Source organism: Acanthochromis polyacanthus, chromosome 18 (assembly GCF_021347895.1).
Source record: "Acanthochromis polyacanthus isolate Apoly-LR-REF ecotype Palm Island chromosome 18, KAUST_Apoly_ChrSc, whole genome shotgun sequence".
Classification (NCBI taxonomy): domain Eukaryota; kingdom Metazoa; phylum Chordata; class Actinopteri; family Pomacentridae; genus Acanthochromis; species Acanthochromis polyacanthus.
Genome location: NC_067130.1, coordinates 833,990 through 857,426, shown reverse-complemented (window position 1 = coordinate 857,426; position 23,437 = coordinate 833,990). Strand labels below are relative to the sequence as shown.

The window sequence follows — 23,437 nt, the reverse complement described above, 5'->3', positions numbered from 1 at the left end:
GTTGATATTTTTGCATGAGTCTATTCATTGTTTGTGATTTCATAATTAGAGTTTTAGAACCGTTGTTGGCGTTCTGTGACTGCTGCTGCTGAGATTCAGATATTTATATTTTTGAAGTCCTATTTATCGCTGATGTGGTTCCATCACCATGTCAGCTGTTAGTGTTGGTCGTTTTCTACAGCTGAAGTTTAATGAGAACACGATGATCAAAACTTAGTTTAGTTTGATGGAAATGGAGGGAAAAATATGACATACTTGGTGATGATTAGTAAACACGATGTTTCCAGTGAGCAAAATCAACAGGAGTCTCCAGATTCCGTCTTTTTGTGCTGAATGCTCAGATGTAATTAATACCTGACAGCTCCTCAGTAGAAGCACGTTTTTCAACTCTTTATTCCTCTTTTCTACATTTCTGAAGGCGGTTAGATGAAAACTGTGACACTAAAGAAAATGTTTCCAATCTGTCAAAATCCACAACAGATTGTGTTTTTATGTTAAAGCACTGTGCTTAGGCGAATCCTTTGAGATCACTTGTTTCCCTCCCACACAGTATTTTTTTTCATTTTTAAGTTCAAACAGGGTGTGAATAATGACTTCTTGTGAATAATGTCATTTGGGTTTTACAAGGTGAAAACAAACTCCAAAAAATAACAAAATAAAAGCACCCTCTAAATGTCTTAACTAACCCTGATGTAAAAGTCCTGCTCCATTTTTCTATTTAAACAACTTGAAAGTAATAAAAAAGACATCTTAGCCATTCCTGCTGTGGTCCTCTGTTGTCACATGATGATGATGAATGAAACTGATCCTAAAGGATCCTGGGAAATGAAGGAAACACAGCTGACCTCATTATTTCTCTGTTATTGTGTGATTGACTGCTCTGCAGTAAAAGTGACGAAACCTGCTCTATAGCTGCTGAAGCTGGAGCTTCATCCTGCTATCTGTGTTGAGCTGTTAACTGGGAATATCCTGAATACAGGAGGAAGGAAGTGGTTGGACTGAGTCACTGTGAGCTAGCATTAAATAACCGGAGCTCTACACCTTCCTCTGCTGTGTTTACTGACCGGTTATCCAGAAAAGCACAGCAAAGATTTCTGAGAAAACCTTTCCTCACATCAGCGCCGGCCCAGAGAACAATAGAAAATAAACTCCTGCAGTTTCGAAACCTGGACCCTGAGGATGCTGGAGCCGGATGACGACATGTTTGTGTTACAGAGAGCGGTTTCCTTCCAGTAGAGCATCTTAAAGCCCATCAGAGGCAACAACAGGCAGTTTCATTTAGGAATCATCAGAAACCATCAGTCAGATCACAGAGAACTGTCCAGAAGAGACTGCAGTAAGAAGAAGCAGTGTTTGGCGGAAATTTGGTTCAGTTTTGCTGCATAACGATAAACACTAATATCAAACTCACTATTTGGACGACATATTGATCTATCACATTTTTGTGACATTTTGGACGACATACTGATCTATCACATTTTTGTCACATTTTGGACGCCATACTAAACTATGAGGTTTTGTCACAATTTGGACGACATACTAAACTATGACATTTTTTCCTATTTTGGACGACATACTAAACTATGACATTTTTGTCACATTTTGGACGCCATACTAAACTATGACATTTTTGTCACATTTTGGACGACATACTAAACTATGACATTTTTGTCACATTTTGGGCGCCATACTAAACTATGAGGTTTTTGTCACATTTTGGATGACATACTAAATTATGACGTTTTTGTCACATTTTGGACGACATACTAAACTATGACATTTTTGTCACATTTTGGACGACATACTAAACTATGACATTTTTGTCACATTTTGGACGACATACTAAACTATGACATTTTTGTCAGATTTTGGACGACATACTAAACTATGACGTTTTTGTCACATTTTGGACGCCATACTAAACTATGACATTTTTGTCACATTTTGGACGACATACTAAACTATGACATTTTTGTCACATTTTGGACGACATACTAAACTATGACATTTTTGTCACATTTTGGACGACATACTAAACTATGACATTTTTGTCACATTTTGGACGACATACTAAACTATGACATTTTTGTCACATTTTGGACAACATACTAAACTATGACATTTTTGTCACATTTTGGACAACATACTAAACTATGACATTTTTGTCACATTTTGGACGACATACTAAACTATGACGTTTTTGTCACATTTTGGACGACATACTAAACTATGACATTTTTGTCATATTTTGGACAACATACTAAACTATGACGTTTTTTCATATTTTGGACGACATACTAAACTATGACATTTTTGTCACATTTTGGACGACATACTAAACCATGACATTTTTTCATATTTTGGACGACATACTAAACTATGACATTTTTGTCATATTTTGGACAACATACTAAACTATGACATTTTTTCATATTTTGGACGACATACTAAACTATGACATTTTTGTCATATTTTGGACAACATACTAAACTATGACATTTTTGTCACATTTTGGACGCCATACTAAACTATGACGTTTTTGTCACATTTTGGACAACATACTAAACTATGACATTTTTGTCATATTTTGGACGACATACTAAACTATGACGTTTTTGTCACATTTTGGACGACATACTAAACTATGATATTTTTGTCATATTTTGGACGACATACTAAACTATGACATTTTTGTCACATTTTGGACGACATACTAAACTATGACATTTTGTCACATTTTGGACGAAATACTAAACTATGACGTTTTTGTCATATTTTGGACGCCATACTAAACTATGACGTTTTTTCATATTTTGGACGACATACTAAACTATGACATTTTTGTCATATTTTGGACGCCATACTAAACTATGACGTTTTTTCATATTTTGGACGACATACTAAACTATGACATTTTTGTCACATTTTAGACGACATACTAAACTATGACGTTTTTGTCACATTTTGGACAACATACTAAACTATGACATTTTTGTCACATTTTGGACGTCAAACTAAACTATGACATTTTTGTCATTTTTTGGACGACATACTAAACTATGACGTTTTTGTCACATTTTGCACGCCATACTAAACTATGAGGTTTTTGTCATATTTTGGACGACATACTAAACTATGACAATTTTTTTCCAATTTTGGACGACATACTAAACTATGAGGTTTTGTCACAATTTGGACGACATACTAAACTATGACATTTTTGTCATATTTTGGACGACATACTAAACTATGACAATTTTGTCATATTTTGGACGACATACTAAACTATGATGTTTTTGTAATATTTTGGACGACATACTAAACTATGACGTTTTTTTCATATCTTGGACGACATACTAAATAAACTATGACATTTTTGTCATATTTTGGACGACATACTAAACTATGACTTTCTTGTCAGTTTTTGGACGACATACTAAACTATGACGTTTTTGTCATTTTTTGGACGACATACTAAACTATGACGTTTTTGTCATTTTTTGGACGACATACTAAACTATGACATTTTTGTCAGTTTTTGGAAGACATACTAAACTATGACATTTTTGTCACATTTTGGACGACATACTAAACTATGACATTTTTGTCACAATTTGGACGACATACTAAACTATGACGTTTTTGTCACATTTTGGACGCCATACTAAACTATGACGTTTTTGTCACATTTTGGACGACATACTAAACTATGACATTTTTGTCACATTTTGGACGACATACTAAACTATGACGTTTTTGTCACATTTTGGACAACATACTAAACTATGACATTTTTGTCACATTTTGGACGACATACTAAACTATGACGTTTTTGTCACATTTTGGACAACATACTAAACTATGACGTTTTTGTCACATTTTGGACGACATACTAAACTATGACGTTTTTGTCACATTTTGGACGACATACTAAACTATGACATTTTTGTCACATTTTGGATGACATACTAAACTATGACGTTTTTGTCACATTTTGGACAACATACTAAACTATGACGTTTTTGTCACATTTTGGACGACATACTAAACTATGACGTTTTTGTCACATTTTGGATGACATACTAAACTATGACATTTTTGTCACATTTTGGACGACATACTAAACTATGACGTTTTTGTCACATTTTGGACAACATACTAAACTATGACGTTTTTGTAACATTTTGGACGACATACTCAACTATGACATTTTTGTCACATTTTGGACGACATACTAAACTATGACATTTTTGTCACATTTTGGACGACATACTAAACTATGACATTTTTGTCACATTTTGGACGAAATACTAAACTATGACGTTTTTGTCACATTTTGGACGACATACTAAACTATGACATTTTTGTCACATTTTGGACGACATACTAAACTATGACATTTTGTCACATTTTGGACGAAATACTAAACTATGACGTTTTTGTCATATTTTGGACGCCATACTAAACTATGACGTTTTTTCATATTTTGGACGACATACTAAACTATGACATTTTTGTCATATTTTGGACGCCATACTAAACTATGACGTTTTTTCATATTTTGGACGACATACTAAACTATGACATTTTTGTCACATTTTAGACGACATACTAAACTATGACGTTTTTGTCACATTTTGGACAACATACTAAACTATGACATTTTTGTCACATTTTGGACGTCAAACTAAACTATGACATTTTTGTCATTTTTTGGACGACATACTAAACTATGACGTTTTTGTCACATTTTGCACGCCATACTAAACTATGAGGTTTTTGTCATATTTTGGACGACATACTAAACTATGACAATTTTTTTCCTATTTTGGACGACATACTAAACTATGAGGTTTTGTCACAATTTGGACGACATACTAAACTATGACATTTTTGTCATATTTTGGACGACATACTAAACTATGACAATTTTGTCATATTTTGGACGACATACTAAACTATGATGTTTTTGTAATATTTTGGACGACATACTAAACTATGACGTTTTTTTCATATCTTGGACGACATACTAAATAAACTATGACATTTTTTCCATATTTTGGAAGACGTACTAAACTATGACATTTTTGTCATATTTTGGACGACATACTAAACTATGACTTTCTTGTCAGTTTTTGGACGACATACTAAACTATGACGTTTTTGTCATTTTTTGGACGACATACTAAACTATGACATTTTTGTCAGTTTTTGGAAGACATACTAAACTATGACATTTTTGTCACATTTTGGACGACATACTAAACTATGACATTTTTGTCACAATTTGGACGACATACTAAACTATGACGTTTTTGTGACATTTTGGACGACATACTAAACTATGACGTTTTTGTCACATTTTGGACGCCATACTAAACTATGACATTTTTGTCACATTTTGGACGACATACTAAACTATGACGTTTTTGTCACATTTTGGACGACATACTAAACTATGACATTTTTGTCACATTTTGGACGACATACTAAACTATGACGTTTTTGTCACATTTTGGACAACATACTAAACTATGACGTTTTTGTCACATTTTGGACGACATACTAAACTATGACGTTTTTGTCACATTTTGGACGACATACTAAACTATGACGTTTTTGTCACATTTTGGACAACATACTAAACTATGACGTTTTTGTAACATTTTGGACGACATACTCAACTATGACATTTTTGTCACATTTTGGACGACATACTAAACTATGACATTTTTGTCACATTTTGGACGACATACTAAACTATGACATTTTTGTCACATTTTGGACGAAATACTAAACTATGACGTTTTTGTCACATTTTGGATGACATACTAAACTATGACATTTTTGTCACATTTTGGACGACATACTAAACTATGACATTTTGTCACATTTTGGACGAAATACTAAACTATGACGTTTTTGTCATATTTTGGACGCCATACTAAACTATGACGTTTTTTCATATTTTGGACGACATACTAAACTATGACATTTTTGTCATATTTTGGACGCCATACTAAACTATGACGTTTTTTCATATTTTGGACGACATACTAAACTATGACATTTTTGTCACATTTTAGACGACATACTAAACTATGACGTTTTTGTCACATTTTGGACGACATACTAAACTATGACATTTTTGTCATTTTTTGGACGACATACTAAACTATGATGTTTTTGTCACATTTTGGACGTCAAACTAAACTATGACATTTTTGTCATTTTTTGGACGACATACTAAACTATGATGTTTTTGTCACATTTTGCACGCCATACTAAACTATGAGGTTTTTGTCATATTTTGGACGACATACTAAACTATGACAATTTTTTTCCTATTTTGGACGACATACTAAACTATGAGGTTTTGTCACAATTTGGACGACATACTAAACTATGACAATTTTGTCATATTTTGGACGACATACTAAACTATGATGTTTTTGTAATATTTTGGACGACATACTAAACTATGACATTTTTGTCATATTTTGGACGACATACTAAACTATGACAATTTTGTCATATTTTGGACGACATACTAAACTATGATGTTTTTGTAATATTTTGGACGACATACTAAACTATGACGTTTTTTTCATATCTTGGACGACGTACTAAACTATGACATTTTTGTCATATTTTGGACGACATACTAAACTATGACATTTTTGTCATGTTTTGGATGACAGACTAAACTATGACATTTTTTTCATATTTTGGACCACATACTAAATGTCAGTAAAGTTTGTGATAAAATAGTATTTATTTCACAGAAACATACCAGGACAGGAAGAAAACAAAAACAAAAACAGCTTATGGTGATATCTGTTGAACACATAAAGCAAAAAAAAAAAAAAAAAAAAAAAAACAAAGACTATGTACATCTGAGAATGGAGGCCTGAGTGTCACTGAGTTAAAAACCAACAGGCTCCACCTGCTGTCACAGACTGGAGGAACATTAAAGGACTGGATGGACGTCTGTCCACAGAAAACAGAAAAACCACCAGAGTGAGACAGAAAGAGTACGAGCCAATCAGATCCCACAATACAGAAAGAAAACAGACCTAAAACCAGCAGAGGCAGGCTAAAAACTGAATATTCTGAATCAAGTGGGTTGATTATCTGATCATCTGTACCCTGAAAAAGTAGAAAAGAATGAAAGAAATCATTTAATCTGCAGAGAAGCATTAAAGGGAACTATTAGTGACATTCACAACATGCCTGCTGGGATTCATATCTGAAGGTAGTGTTGTTATTAAAAAACTAACATCAAATTTTGAACTCTAAATTAATGTGTTTAAAATCGTATTTACATTTTTTTTTTTTACAAAAACTCTAGATATTTAGATCATTTCATAAAAATTATTAAACAGCTAACTTTTTAAAGTTTTCTCTATAAATTGTGTAAAATATATTTGGCCTTTTGTAGTTATGATCAATAATTTCAAAATAAAAGGGATATTCCAGCTGGCATTATTATTTAGTGGTAATATTATAATTCAGAAATTCACATCTAGTTTTAAATAATGAATTCAGGTTTTGAATTTTTTAAAAATTTTACAAAAACTCTGAATATTTAGATAATTCTACCTAATCATTAGACAGAGGAACATTTCTCTGTAAATTGTGCAAAAAATACATTTGTTTCTTTTGTAGTCATTTCAAAATAAAAGGGTTTTACTTTCTTTGAGTGCAACCAAAATTCAAAAAGAGATGAAAAAAGAAAAGCAGATAAATTTTCAGTTGATTTAACGGTAAAGAAATAAAGAAACAGTGAAGAAAGCTGAAGACTAACTCGGTAAACTCGTCGTCCATACAGTAATCATACAGTAACACAGCTTAATATAACTGGAAGAAAGACACAAAGATGGGAGACGTCTCCAGACATGGCTCATCCTCCTGGCATCTGATCTATCTTAACTGGTTGTAGTATTGAATTAAAGGGAGTTTCAATATATTGAAGTATTGATTTATGGGTTCTAATGAACGATCAGGACTGAGCTAAACCACGTCTGTGAACTACCCAAAGAATATGTTGTTTTCTTTGCATATAAACACCACGTATAACATATGGATTTAAGTGCGATATACAATAATATGCAAAAAACAAAACAAAAAAAGAAGCTTCAACTGGATCCATGCATAAATGTGGAGCTAGCTTTAGGAACAGACAGACATCAGACCGGGAAAATAAAGTCTGAATAGGATGCACCACGAGTTTCTGAAGCTACACAATCAATCAATCAATCAATCAATCAATCAATCAATCAATCAATCAATCAATCAATCAATCAATCAAATAGTCTGACTGGGATGCATCCTGTGTTTCAGTCAAACTGCTCAGCTCTGGATCCAAACCCAAAGAAATAAAGAAATGTTTTCCATCTGGTGCCACCAGGTCTGTAGGACAGTAAAATGTTCTAGAGGTATTTTCATCGCTGTGTGCTCACATCTCGACCACACATGGACAGTTAGCGAGAGTCACTCTTGTCAGATAATCGTGTACATGTTCGTCTCTCCAAACCCCTGAAATCTGAAGCTCTGATGCAGCTCCAGAAACTGCAGATCTAACTAACAGGTGATGAAAACTCGATAGTGGAACATGACTGTGTCCATGGCTACTGTTTCTGTATTTCCTCCTAAACCTCACTGTTTCCTTCCAAACATGTCAAATATTTCCAGCAGAAACCATCATTAACATTCATAGTAATTAAGTGAAAGTCTACTGGAGCTCCTCACTGTGGTGGTCAGAAGATGACATCCAGAAGATAACATCTAGAACATCCAGATAGATGTGATCTGCTGCAGTAAACTGCTCCTGCTGACTTTGTTCCATTAAAAGCAGCACTTTTCCGTCTAAACCCACATGGACATCCTTCCTAACATCTCTGTGAGACGTATCTCAGCATGTTTTCCATTTCAGATGAACTTTAAAGGAATCAAAGTGCTTCTGTCTGTTTATTTTATCCCTCATTTATTTCTATAGAAACCAGCTGTCAGAGGGTGTTTCAATTTACATTTTCCTTCTTTTTCTGTAACACGAATCTATTTTTGTGTGACTGATTAAAAATCTGAACAGACAGAACCTAGAACAGATTAAAACACGCGTGTTAAACCTACAGCCATGTCTTAACTCTTAGATTTGGTGTTTTTGTGGATTATTTAACTGCTTCTTTCAGTTTCACATACTTTATAGACTTCCTTTTTCTCTTCGTCTTTATATAATAACAATTCATTTAATGTGTTATTTAATGGGAACAAATCAACTTGGACTGTATAAAAAATAAATCAAGCTTTTATTTTGAAACCTATACCTGACAGTAAAAATACCTGCAGATCTGATGTAACCCAACTATTGCTTTTTACCCCAGGCATTGTTTAACCTCCTCAAAGCAATGCTGACATATAATCAGACTATTATGGGCTGTTTGGAGTGGAGCAGAGCTAAAACAAACGGCTTATTATTGATGTAAATATCTCAGTAATGCTGGTGATTCGTGAACGGCCGGATCTCTCCCTCTTCCTGTTCTTTTCCTCACACATCTGGGAGCAGTGGATGGATAGAAGGAGCTCAAACAAAAGGCTACCTGTGCTTAACAACAACATAACGAGAGCATCATGCAACATAACAACACTAGTGATAAATGAAACAGAGTCTATAACCCTCTCCCTGGACCGGGTCCTCCTAAAGCCTCCTAAAGTCCTCCTTAATGCCCTGGGTCGCTGCTTTGGCATCAGAAGTTCTGCTTCCTTCACAGCGTTGAGTCGGTCAGTCGGTGTTAGAATGGACGTACATGAATCAGTTCCTTCTCAAAAAAATCACAAAATGAGGAGTTCTGAGAGGTGAAGAGGAGAACATCTTCCTCTCCCCACCAAAATAAAAGTCCTCCTGATTGGCAGCTGCACTGGTTGTCTTTAAAGTTCATAAATCGGTCCGTCTGAAGCAGCATTGGTTGTGAGTGAACTCAGATCTCCAGGTGTTTCTCCTGCAGCCCGTCGAGGAGCTGAAGTGAACAGGTGTGTTGGTCCCGCCCCCTTACAGAGCAGGTGGGAGTCTCCCGATGCATTGTGGGTAGTGCAGTTACTGAGTATGTCCAGGGAAATCCTCCAGAACTCGCATATAGCTGCTTGTCTTCTCTGTAGTCCTGGATCCTGGTGCATTGTGGGTGATGTAGTGGATGTGGAGGGTCAGCCTGTTCCTGAGGTACAGGTGGAGGCTGAAGACGCTTTAGATGAACCTGAGGGGAGAAGATAAGAAGGGAATGAGTTAAAGAAGGGAGCAGAGTGGAGGAGAAAGCTGAAAAAAACACAAATAAATCATAACGTAATGAACCGCTGCATGATTTAAATAACAGAGCTGGATGAGAGATGGAGGGAGTACTGACAGGTTATAATCTGAGTGTGTGTGTGTGTCTGTGTGTGTGTGTGTGTGTGTGTGTGTGTGTGTGTGTGTGTGTGTGTGTGTGTGTGTGTGTGTGTGTGTGTGTTGGCCTTATAATGACATGCTGGCTGACTATCTGAAGGTTCACAGTTTACAGCAGCTCTTTGAACGATCTCAGCTCGTACTGAAGCAGAACTTTTCTCTTCTCACTGGCTCAGAGCCTGTTTGGTTTTTTTTTTTTTTTTTTAGAAATCCGAAAGAATCAACGCTTAATTGGGATTAAGTGGCTGTTAAATGAGATGAACAAGCAGCATGTGTGGCCAACAGATTAACAACACGTGTGCAGCTAAATGAAAGAGAAGGAGGCAGAGAAGATGTGAACTGACATAAACTCAGCGGCTGCATGTCTCACATTAGATGGGCATGGACTTCATCTTCACCATGGAGGTGAGCTCCTGTTTGGTGGCGTGATGGCGCCGCCTCTGTCTCATCCTGGAGAAGAAAACACCGGAGAAATAAAAGATGACATGAGATGAGATGAGATTTACTTTTTTCATCCTGGAGGAAATGATTTTGCAGGAGTACAAGACAATAAACAGAGGTTAGAGGAAGAAACACAGTTACAGAGATTAGTAGTAAAATAGAAATAACAAAGAATACAAAGTACAAAATGGCAGTTTCTAAAAGTAAGAATTAAAATAAATCAGAAAACTAAAATAAGCTAACATAAGCAGAGATGCCTGAGGGCTGCTCTGGGGTTCATGTGGTTCTCTAAAGCATCTTCAGACAATCTGACCTGTAACTGGCACTATATCAATAAAATGAAACTGAAGTGAATGTAAACTGTATTAATACTAATAAGAAAGATGAACAGAAAATGAACTGAAGCAAACAGATGGATGTTACTTGAGTCTACCAGGAAAAAATGCTAGAAATGTCAGAAAAGAAAAAAAATCTAGAGTCAAAGAGAAAGCAGACCACACAGGTGTGTGTGTGTGTGTGTGTGTGTGTGTGTGTGTGTGTGTGTGTGTGTGTGTGTGTGTGTGTGTGTCTTACCACACTACAAAGATGAGGGAAAGGACGGTGGTGAGGATGACCACGGAGAACAAAACCAGGAGGATCACCAAACCCAGATTACCGTCATCCTCATGCGTGGGATCTGGAGGGAGGAGGAAGGAAACAAACAGCAAGGAGGTTAGAAGAGCTGGAGCATTCTGTGATGTCCAGAAAACGCAGACAACAATCCAGAGATTAGATTCAGAGACAGAGAGGGTTGGAGACAAAGCTAAAATCAAATACAGACAAATAAACTCAGTCAGATGATGGAGGAGTTCACACGTCTCCTCTGTTTGTGTGAGCGCCAAAAAAAGGAAAGAAGAAAGAGTTTGTGAGTCTTCTGGGGTTTAATTACTCTCTGGTGAGAAGTTAATTTTAAATCCACCATCATAGCTTCACACAAACATGTGTTTATCATCCGGAGAGGAGTAAACAACTGGCGTTCACACAAACAACAGAGAGCAGCATTCTGAGCTGTGAAAGGACCAAAGCACATCAAAAATAAAAATGTGGGAATAAATGTGGCACTGACAACTTTAAACAGATTTATGAGAACATCTGCAGATCCACAGCAGATACAAATAGAAGAAGACATGTGGTCCTTAAGAGACCAAATAGAAGAAGACATGTGGTCCTCAGGAGACACAAATAGAAGAAGACATGCGGTCCTCAGGAGACACAAATAGAAGAAGACATGTGGTCCTCAGGAGACACAAATAGAAGAAGACATGTGGTCCTTAAGAGACCAAATAGAAGAAGACATGTGGTCCTCAGGAGACACAAATAGAAGAAGACATGCGGTCCTCAGGAGACCAAATAGAAGAAGACATGTGGTCCTCAGGAGACACAAATAGAAGAAGACATGCGGTCCTCAGGAGACACAAATAGAAGAAGACATGTGGTCCTCAGGAGACCAAATAGAAGAAGACATGTGGTCCTCAGGAGACCAAATAGAAGAAGACATGTGGTCCTCAGGAGACACAATAGAAGAAGACATGTGGTCCTCAGGAGACCAAATAGAAGAAGACATGTGGTCCTCAGGAGACACAAATAGAAGAAGACATGTGGTCCTCAGGAGACACAAATAGAAGAAGACATGCGGTCCTCAGGAGACCAAATAGAAGAAGACATGTGGTCCTCAGGAGACACAAATAGAAGAAGACATGTGGTCCTCAGGAGACACAAATAGAAGAAGACATGCGGTCCTCAGGAGACACAAATAGAAGAAGACATGTGGTCCTCAGGAGACACAAATAGAAGAAGACATGCGGTCCTCAGGAGACCAAATAGAAGAAGACATGTGGTCCTCAGGAGACACAAATAGAAGAAGACATGTGGTCCTCAGGAGACACAATAGAAGAAGACATGTGGTCCTCAGGAGACACAAATAGAAGAAGACATGTGGTCCTCAGGAGACACAATAGAAGAAGACATGTGGTCCTCAGGAGACCAAATAGAAGAAGACATGTGGTCCTCAGGAGACACAAATAGAAGAAGACATGTGGTCCTCAGGAGACACAAATAGAAGAAGACATGTGGTCCTCAGAAGACACAAATAGAAGAAGACATGTGGTCCTCAGGAGACACAAATAGAAGAAGACATGTGGTCCTCAGGAGACACAAATAGAAGAAGACATGTGGTCCTCAGGAGACCAAATAGAAGAAGACATGTGGTCCTCAGGAGACACAATAGAAGAAGACATGTGGTCCTCAGGAGACCAAATAGAAGAAGACATGTGGTCCTCAGGAGACACAAATAGAAGAAGACATGTGGTCCTCAGGAGACACAAATAGAAGAAGACATGTGGTCCTCAGGAGACACAAATAGAAGAAGACATGTGGTCATCAGGAGACACAATAGAAGAAGACGTGGTCCTCAGGAGACACAAATAGAAGAAGACATGTGGTCCTCAGGAGAGCAGCTGAAAGAACCCAACAGCTTCAGTCAGAGACTCCAAGTCTAAAAAACCTTCATGTGTCTGTTTTATACGCTGCATGTAGAAGTGTGTACTTGTTGTGTCCTACATGTAGGAGTGTGTACTTGTTGTGTCCTACATGTAGAAGTGTGTACTTGTTGTGTACTACATGTAGGAGTGTGTACTTGTTGTGTACTACATGTAGGAGTGTGTACTTGTTGTGTCCTACATGTAGGAGTGTGTACTTGTTGTGTCCTACATGTAGAAGTGTGTACTTGTTGTGTACTACATGTAGGAGTGTGTACTTGTTGTGTCCTACATGTAGAAGTGTGTACTTGTTGTGTCCTACATGTAGAAGTGTGTACTTGTTGTGTCCTACATGTAGGAGTGTGTACTTGTTGTGTCCTACATGTAGGAGTGTGTACTTGTTGTGTCCTACATGTAGAAGTGTGTACTTGTTGTGTACTACATGTAGGAGTGTGTACTTGTTGTGTCCTACATGTAGGAGTGTGTACTTGTTGTGTCCTACATGTAGGAGTGTGTACTTGTTGTGTACTACATGTAGGAGTGTGTACTTGTTGTGTACTACATGTAGGAGTGTGTACTTGTTATGTACTACATGTAGGAGTGTGTACTTGTTGTGTCCTACATGTAGGAGTGTGTACTTGTTGTGTCCTACATGTAGAAGTGTGTACTCGTTGTGTCCTACATGTAGGAGTGTGTACTTGTTGTGTACTACATGTAGGAGTGTGTACTTGTTGTGTCCTACATGTAGAAGTGTGTACTCGTTGTGTCCTACATGTAGGAGTGTGTACTTGTTGTGTCCTACATGTAGAAGTGTGTACTTGTTGTGTACTACATGTAGGAGTGTGTACTTGTTGTGTCCTACATGTAGAAGTGTGTACTTGTTGTGTCCTACATGTAGGAGTGTGTACTTGTTGTGTCCTACATGTAGAAGTGTGTACTTGTTGTGTACTACATGTAGGAGTGTGTACTTGTTGTGTCCTACATGTAGGAGTGTGTACTTGTTGTGTACTACATGTAGGAGTGTGTACTTGTTGTGTCCTACATGTAGGAGTGTGTACTTGTTGTGTACTACATGTAGGAGTGTGTACTTGTTGTGTACTACATGTAGGAGTGTGTACTTGTTGTGTCCTACATGTAGAAGTTTGTACTTGTTGTGTCCTACATGTAGGAGTGTGTACTTGTTGTGTCCTACATGTAGAAGTGTGTACTTGTTGTGTCCTACATGTAGAAGTTTGTACTTGTTGTGTCCTACATGTAGAAGTGTGTACTTGTTGTGTACTGCATGTAGGAGTGTGTACTTGTTGTGTACTACATGTAGGAGTGTGTACTTGTTGTGTCCTACATGTAGGAGTGTGTACTTGTCGTGTACTGCATGTAGGAGTGTGTACTTGTTGTGTACTGCATGTAGGAGTGTGTACTTGTTGTGTACTACATGTAGGAGTGTGTACTTGTTGTGTCCTACATGTAGGAGTGTGTACTTGTTGTGTACTACATGTAGGAGTGTGTACTTGTTGTGTACTACATGTAGGAGTGTGTACTTGTTGTGTCCTACATGTAGGAGTGTGTACTTGTTGTGTCCTACATGTAGGAGTGTGTACTTGTTGTGTACTACATGTAGGAGTGTGTACTTGTTGTGTCCTACATGTAGAAGTGTGTACTTGTTGTGTCCTACATGTAGGAGTGTGTACTTGTTGTGTCCTACATGTAGGAGTGTGTACTTGTTGTGTCCTACATGTAGAAGTGTGTACTTGTTGTGTCCTACATGTAGGAGTGTGTACTTGTTGTGTCCTACATGTAGGAGTGTGTACTTGTTGTGTACTACATGTAGGAGTGTGTACTTGTTGTGTACTACATGTAGGAGTGTGTACTTGTTGTGTACTACATGTAGGAGTGTGTACTTGTTGTGTCCTACATGTAGGAGTGTGTACTTGTTGTGTACTACATGTAGAAGTGTGTACTTGTTGTGTCCTACATGTAGGAGTGTGTACTTGTTGTGTACTACATGTAGGAGTGTGTACTTGTTGTGTACTACATGTAGTAGTGTGTACTTGTTGTGTCCTACATGTAGGAGTGTGTACTTGTTGTGTACTACATGTAGGAGTGTGTACTTGTTGTGTCCTACATGTAGGAGTGTGTACTTGTTGTGTACTACATGTAGGAGTGTGTACTTGTTGTGTACTGCATGTAGGAGTGTGTATTTGTTATGTACTACATGTAGGAGTGTGTACTTGTTGTGTACTGCATGTGTAGACCTCACAAAGCTGCTCTTAACTCGTTTTTTTCCGTGTCTCTGTAAACTGCTGCTGCCTGAACCTTCCATCCAGCAGCACCGTAGAAAACTCGACACCCTGCAGCTGTAATTTACTGTAATTATGTGTAATTTGGTGATGAAGACAGGCACGAGGTATGTGCACGAGGTATGTGCACGGCTCTATCCAGACTGGAATAACTGTAAACACAGAGTACTGCTGCAGTAATGAAAGATGAGCTGAAAAACATTCTGCTGTCATTCAGAGTTAACCAGAGCCAAACCAAATCCAGACTTTTCAGGGAATATCACTAATTTCTAAAGAGATATAAAGTCATACAATAAAATGTATCTCCAAGTTTAAACCTAATCTTACAGCTGTATGTCTGTTGTTCATTAGTGGAAACTCTAAAAGCATTGAACTCATAATTGGAGCCTCAGCGGTGAAGTCCAGACCAGCTAGATTTGGATTTAGTTGTTCTTGTCTTTGTTCCACCTGGAAGTGGCCCAAACTGACTGTTAAAGACTGAATGAGAACAGTTTATTATTTTAAACATCATAATGAACTACAGTGGTCCATCGCCACATCACGGTTCACTTTTCGTGGTCTCACGGTATCACAGATTTTTACATTTCATTCAGTATCGTGCAGTTATCGCTACATCGCAGCATTTTGCTGTATATAGGTATTTTTATATATTTATTATTGAGGTGAGCTGCATTGAAGAACGACACTGGAGAAGGCTATCTGCCTTTTATGCATTCTGCAACTGGCAGATGCTTTTATTTTGACACACACAGAGCAGAAAGTGATCAACACATTTCATCTGACTAAACTAACTAAACTAACCAGGCTGACTAAACCACAAAACCACAATAAAACACAATCACTGCTAACACTGGAACACCAAAATAAACCACAATAATGACATTTAAACCCCCAACCCTCTGAATTCCCATGATGCATTGCAGCACAGCAGTTCAGTCACAGACCAACTCTGACATCGTTGCATTATTTTAAGGTAGTGTCTACAGATACGGACCCGTACCCGTAGCCTGTGGCCTACGGATACGGCACTTTCCCTTAACATAAATATTAATGAGCCGTATATAAATATTAATGAGCCGGCTGATGAACGCGCTTTGTGATTGGCTGGTAATCCAACGGACATAAATATTAATGAGCCGGCGACGCTGATGAAGGCGCTTCCGTGATTCGAGGTGAATCTGCGGAATGAATGGCGGAACTAACAGCCAGCAAACTATAAGTATTTTTTTACCTTCAAAAGTAGCGACAGACTATTACATATTAACAACCTAAACAAAACCCTGACGTATTTTCTACGTCTGTCAACACAGACACTGTCACAGTCACTTTAATGTTAGCGGATTCTGTTGAATGGCTAAGTTACATCACCACAAACAAATCTCACAATATCACAGTAAATCGAGTTTGTGGGTTTTTTTAATTCATGCCGAATTAAAGAGCTGCTCCTCACCATTCACGAGTGTTTGTTTCATATTCGACATCCTTAATTTTATCTTGTAAATCAGCGTCCAAAATTAAATGGGAACATTTGCAATGGAGTTCGTCAGCCGCTTCCACCACTGAACGCGGTAAACTAATTAATAGGAACTGGACTTCAAACAATTTAGACACGGCGTCTAAAAGCGTAAAAACTGCATTGTCTAAAGTGTGAGAGGAGACGGTGTATTTTTGGTTAAATTATACAATGTTCGCCGTCAAAGTCATTCATATAAACTGCCTGTGATGTGCAGCAAATAGTAGTTAACCGGCGCCAGCTCTTCAGTGACCTTAACGGGTCCGTACCTCTAGTACAGATGCTACGGGTACGGGTCCGTACCTCTAGCATCAACCTTATTTTAATTATTTTACCGATAAGATAAGCATTTTCTAGCCTAAAACAATGAAAATAATATATTAAAAATAATATTTAAAACATATTAAAATAACATTGAGCATACAGCACTGGGCTCTGATTGGCTCAGAGATCAGCACTGGGCTCTGATTGGCTCAGAGATCAGCACTGGGCTCTGATTGGCTCAGAGATCAGCGCTGGGCTCTGATTGGCTCAGAGATCAGCGCTGGGCTCTGATTGGCTCAGAGATCAGCGCTGGGTTCTGATTGGCTCAGAGATCAGCGCTGGGCTCTGATTGGCTCAGAGATCAGCGCTGGGCTCTGATTGGCTCAGAGATCAGCACTGGGTTCTGATTGGCTCAGAGACCGTAGCATCATCTCCTCTGTCTCCTGTGTGTATAAATATACAGAAATAATAAAATAAATATGGTGGTTACTTTGCAGATGTCTGGAGCGTAACCCGCTGATAGACCAGGGACCGCTCTATGCTGTTTTCTGTTTGTAAAGTGTTTCCTGATGTACAGCAGCTCTGGAGTATGAAACTTTTAACTGTATTATTTTCTTTTGTTTCTCTGTGGCTTCTACTTCCAGCTAAACATTTGTCCCAGTTTCTGCTCCCTATCAGCACACACTAACGTCTCAAACAGGAATGAAACAACAGCGCTTCCAAGCTCATCCAACCTTTGATCCGCCTGACTGTGTGATGAATCTCTCCTCATAATGAGATAATGGATGTTTAGCTTCTGAATGGAATGAGATAAGTTTTACTGGATGACTGGACAGCAGCAGTAGAAGCAGCAACAGACAAACCAACTACAACAAACACTGAGATTAGTAATAAAACAGCGACAGCGGCCAGAACAGAGCACCGCATGTTTACGAGTGAGGGTTTTAGTAACACATCATTCAGTAAATCAGCCCTGCTCTGCTGAATATGAAGATAATAAAAAGCATCATTTAGAGCAGAATGAGTCTTACTGTGAGACTTTGCAGTAGAGGTTTCAGGATCTGTGTCAACGTTGAAATAATCGTCTGAAAATGGATCCACAGGGTCAGCGGTGACGTAGACTGTAACAGACACACACGTCCACGTTCTCAGGCTTTTTTTCACATTAGTAGTAATAAATACGCACAAAGTACAACAGCTTGTTGTTAAACGTTTTAAAAATAGCTGAAATTCCAGGTGATTGGAGATGAAAAGGTAAATTAAATCTGTTCACTGGTATAAAAGTCTAAATGAATTAGAGCCATCTCCTTTCAAAGAACTGATCATCATGTTTTTATTTTCATTCCTTTTTCTGTCCAGTATTTTTATGAACTTTTAGCCAGAATGATATATTTTGTGGGGCTTCTTGCTGACCTTCCCAGGGCCTGATGAGAAGCTGAGGACTCCATTCGCTCCACTGGCTCTCTGGGTTCGGCTCATCTCGGGCTCGAACCTGGACCTGGTGGACGTGACCGGCCAGGGCGTCCAAAATCACCACCGAACTATCCTCAGTGTAGATCTGACCCAGAGAGAAAGGCATGATGGGAAATGAGCAGAACGGCATTTAAACAACAAAAGTCCGATGAAATGGAAAAGAGCTCTGTGGAAGTTCACCGTTAATGTTTCATTGACCTTGTTCAGGTTTAGAGTGAGGAACCAATTTAAACTATAAATTAATTTAAATGTTTTTATTGCTGAATTAATCTGTTGGGTCGAATTTGTAAAATCAGACGGTTGTGAGTAGATTTTTCTAAATCTAATGAACAAATCCCATTAGATTGATCAACTTTGGTTTAAAACCACACAGAGGAGACAGGGAGCATTTGGTGGTGAACCGTGGGGAACTTGACTGGTCGAATGTCTCAGATATAACTTCTATTTTCTGTGTTAGAGCTCAGTGTTCTCCAAACCCCACTGACCTCTGACCAGTACATGGAGCCCTGAGGCCGGTATCTGATCTGGAACATGAGGGGGAAGGCTCCGTGCAGCGGCCAGGAGGAGGGGAGGTTCCACGAGACGTTCAGCCTCTTTGGATATCCTTCAAGCTGCTCAGCCATCACAAACTCTGGAGGGTCTGGTTTCACTGCAGAGAGAGAAACAAAATCTGTTTCAGCCACTAGATGTTCCACCAGGATAGAAGTACAGCAAAAACACTATCTGAACCAGCAGTTTCACTTCTTAATGGACGTCAGTGCTTCCATTACTTAGCAGCAGAATGACGTCCGTACCACCCTGATATTACCTGCACATTCATTCATTCTGTGAACCTTTTATCTCCTTATTTATAGTTCTAACAGTTTTCACACCGCCATGTCAGAACAGAAGGTAGAGGCTTAGAAAAACAGTGACAAACATTCAGTCCTCTGCAGCTGCTGTGTGTGGAGTCTTCAGGAGCAAAGTGGACGTAACAGAGAAGCAACAAAGAAAGATAACTGAGGTCATTATCCGTGGGCTGGAAGGGCTGGGTCCCTGCAGCTGTCAGCAGGAATAATGTGCAGACATCAGGACAGGTTTCTAACAAACAGACCAGCAGCAGAATGAGCTTCCATTCATGTTTGGATTAAAATGAGCTCTTCATGTCCACATAGGGAGTGTGTCCTCCACTACAGACATTACTCTGGTTCTACAGAGAACCTTTGAAAAACATTAAATAACAGTCTCCAAACGTTCCTGTAAACCAGAGGAGTCAAACTCATCTCAGTTCAGGTTCCACATTCAGTCCAGTCTGATCTCCAGTAAAACCAGTAAAACCACAGCATAATGACCCAGAAATAACCACAACTCCTAATGGTTCCTTTGTTTTAGTGCAAAAAAAGTACAGTCTGAAAATGTTCACATCTTCATACAAAACAATGCAAACAGCCTGAAAATTCTGGAGAAAAATAAGTTCAGTTTCATCAGCATTCATCCTCAGTTTATCATTTCCTCATGACAACTTCCAGATCACAGAGTGTCTACAAAGGAACACAACATTTAGTCACCTGGACCTGAACCATGGAGGATTTACTGGAGGATCAGAACAATGGACAAAAAAGACAAAAAAACAACAAAAACAAGACAAAATATTACAAAATGAGAGACAAAAAGAGACAAAGTTAGACAAAAAAGTTTCAAAGCAACAAAAAAATGGACAACACAAGAGAGACAAAAAAAACACAAAACGACAAAAACATGAGACAAAAAAAGGACAAAAATAAGAAAAACAAGACAAAATATTACAAAAACAAGACAAACAACACAAAACAAAACAAAAGAGACAAAAAAGTTACAAAGTGAGAAAAAATGGACAAACGACAAAAATGAGACAAAAATGAGACAAAAATGAGACAAAAGAACAATCTAGTATTTTACTTTCTGATCCAAACAACTTGTCATGGTCTAGAAATGATTTTAAATGTATAGTTTTACTAATTTACAATCTGCAGTTAATGTCTTCTCTGTAATTTTTACACTTTGAGGGCCGGATTGGACCCTCTGGAGGACCACTTTTGGACCACGGGCCTCATGTTGGACCCTCTGGAGGACCACTTTTGGACCACGGGCCTCATGTTGGACCCTCTGGAGGACCGCTTTTGGACCACGGGCCTCATGTTGGACACCTCTGCTGCAGAGAGAACCTTTAAATAACGTCCTCTACACGTTCCTGTTCATGCTGGGACACTGAACCTGCAGCTTCTCCACGAGCCTCTCATAAACCTCCACATGGTCCTCCAGCGCTGCTAAAGACTGACCTCTGAACGCCGTGAAACTAAACCTTTTCAACAAGCTGCTTTAATTGTGTGTGATATCACAGCTGGAAAAATATTAACGGGGAACGGGCCAGCGGCACCGTGAGCCAATCACAATAGAAGGTTTGTGAATATTACAGCAGAAACAGCTCCAGGTGTGCTGTGGTAGTGTGATCTTACAGAGCTTGTGGAGCTGAAAGCGAACATATGTGGTCTCAAAGCCCAGAGCGTTGGTCTCTGTGACCCTCAGGGTGTGGATGGGCAGCCAGAAGGACGGGTCATCCACGTCACAGTGCTTACGGGAGAAGTCCACGATGCACGGCCTCCACTCCTGACCGTTCCCCCTGAAAACCAGACGACATGAGATTTACTGTGACAGAGCTGGGATCCAGCTCCATGGCCTCGCTCTATATTTAGCCTCTTTACTGCCACTCTGAATGTGACCTTGGTGCTTTCAGCTGCAGTGAGCGCCTCTCACCTGAAGGAGGCGTTGTACTGGGCTGGCAGAAAGGTCTTCACAGATTCCACCCAGGAGCAGCGAACATGAGTGTGATTGGGCACTTGACAGGAAATGCTGAGCAGCCCGGGGGGATCTGGAGGAGGCAGGCAGAGTTCACGGTCAGGACACGGGGCAGTTTGGTGTTTAGGGGGGCATTTAGACACTGTGAAGTTTTATAATGAGCTCTGTCTGCTCCTTCGGTCTGTAATGAACAGATCTCTGCCCTGCTGTTCCTCTCATGACTCTGAACATATTTCAGGAGAAGCTTGTCTCCCGCCGTGGAAAACTCCCTGGAAAAGGAAACCACTTAGGGAGCTGCTTCCTGTTTGAGACAGCTAAAGGAAACGGAGGGCTTTGAGATGGAAGATAAGAGCGACTTCCTCTGAGGACCAGCAGCACCAGCAGGGTTTAAACAACAGAAAACTATCATTAATTACATGGTAAGAAATAAAACCCATTTACTAAAATAGGAGAACAGGAGGAAGAGAGAGAAAAATACGTTAAATGGTTGTATTTATATAGCACTTTTATCCAAAGCGCTTTACATGATACGTCACATTCACCCATTCACACACTGATGGCAGAAGCTGCCATGCAAGGTGCTAACCACGACCCACCAGGAGCTATTAGGGGTTAGGGGTCTTACTCAGGGACACCTCAACATGAGCTCAACGGCCGAGGATCAAACCGGCAACCTTCCAGTTACAAGACGGCCACTCTACCCACTGAGCCATGCTGAGAGTGGAGAGGCTTTTTCTGATGAATTATCCACTGAATGAGGTGGACTGGAAGAAATACTGTCCCTGTTTATGGGACCAACACACCAGGGATGAAGCCTGCTCTGGATGCACAAAGTAACGTCTGAAAGCTGCAATCCCCTGGCAGACACTAAATGTACTAAATGTTCTAAATGTTCTAAACCAGGGGTCGGCAACCTTTAACACTCAAAGAGCCATTTTGACCCGTTTCCCACAGAAAAGAAAACACCGGGAGCCGCAAAATCCTTTTGGCATTTAAAATGAAGACAACACTGCATATATCGCTTTTTTACCTCTATGTCCTTGTTAATCAGCCTCTAATTAGATAGATTCATTTTCTTAATTGTGTCGTCCTACTAATATTTATCTTACTTGGTTAATGTCAGTTTTGCTCCTCGACCTCGTATGTTACGTAATGTTAGCTAGAAATCAATATTTTGTGAATGTCTGTTTAACTTGTAAAATCTATTTATCTTAAGCTAATAACTTTTCTCCGGTAAGTCACTGCCCTGTTTTCCAAGACGACACTCCTCTGACTCTCTGACCTGCTGCCGTGTTCTTGTGAGTAACGTGTGTTACCCTATCATGAGTACTTCTGACTCAAAGACAGACGTGTCTTTCTTGGAGTGGAGCTTTAATATACAGGCTTGACATTCTTGAGTACAAAACGATGTGAAACTACAGGCGTTGCTTCTCCAGGAGTAAAACAAAAAAAAAGGCATGAAACGTGTGGGAATGGGAAGCTCCGTGTTGTTTCTCTGCTTCAACTCTGCGCTCTCATGCAATAGTACCCATAGATATATATGTTTGTATATGTCTATGATAGTACCCCAGCAGCACATCCGGTGGAGTGACACGTCAAAATAAGAGCGGTAATTTCACAATAAAACTCTCTATATTAAAATGCATTGAAACGCGCCTGAAAGGCAGAACAATTTATTTTCCAA

The 23,437-nt window shown here is 39.0% G+C and overlaps 1 protein-coding gene across 2 annotated transcripts in view; it reads right to left on the bottom strand.

Moving 5' to 3' along the window:
- Window positions 1-6,751: 6,751 nt before the first annotated feature.
- il11ra (interleukin 11 receptor, alpha) overlaps window positions 6,752-23,437 on the bottom strand; it is a 59,346-nt gene continuing 42,660 nt past the window's right edge. Inside the window, exons 5-12 of one of the 2 annotated variants that reach the window (XM_022208589.2) lie at window positions 21,712-21,826; window positions 21,414-21,577; window positions 19,425-19,588; window positions 18,880-19,024; window positions 18,498-18,587; window positions 11,450-11,552; window positions 10,780-10,885; window positions 6,752-10,250 (exon numbers count right to left, since the gene is read on the bottom strand). In XM_022208589.2, coding sequence (XP_022064281.2) covers window positions 10,807-10,885; window positions 11,450-11,552; window positions 18,498-18,587; window positions 18,880-19,024; window positions 19,425-19,588; window positions 21,414-21,577; window positions 21,712-21,826 — 860 coding nt within the window. In that variant the 3' untranslated portion in view covers window positions 6,752-10,250; window positions 10,780-10,806. The remainder of the gene's footprint in view (window positions 10,251-10,779; window positions 10,886-11,449; window positions 11,553-18,497; window positions 18,588-18,879; window positions 19,025-19,424; window positions 19,589-21,413; window positions 21,578-21,711; window positions 21,827-23,437) is intronic. The other variant, XM_022208587.2, reaches the window with a different exon arrangement.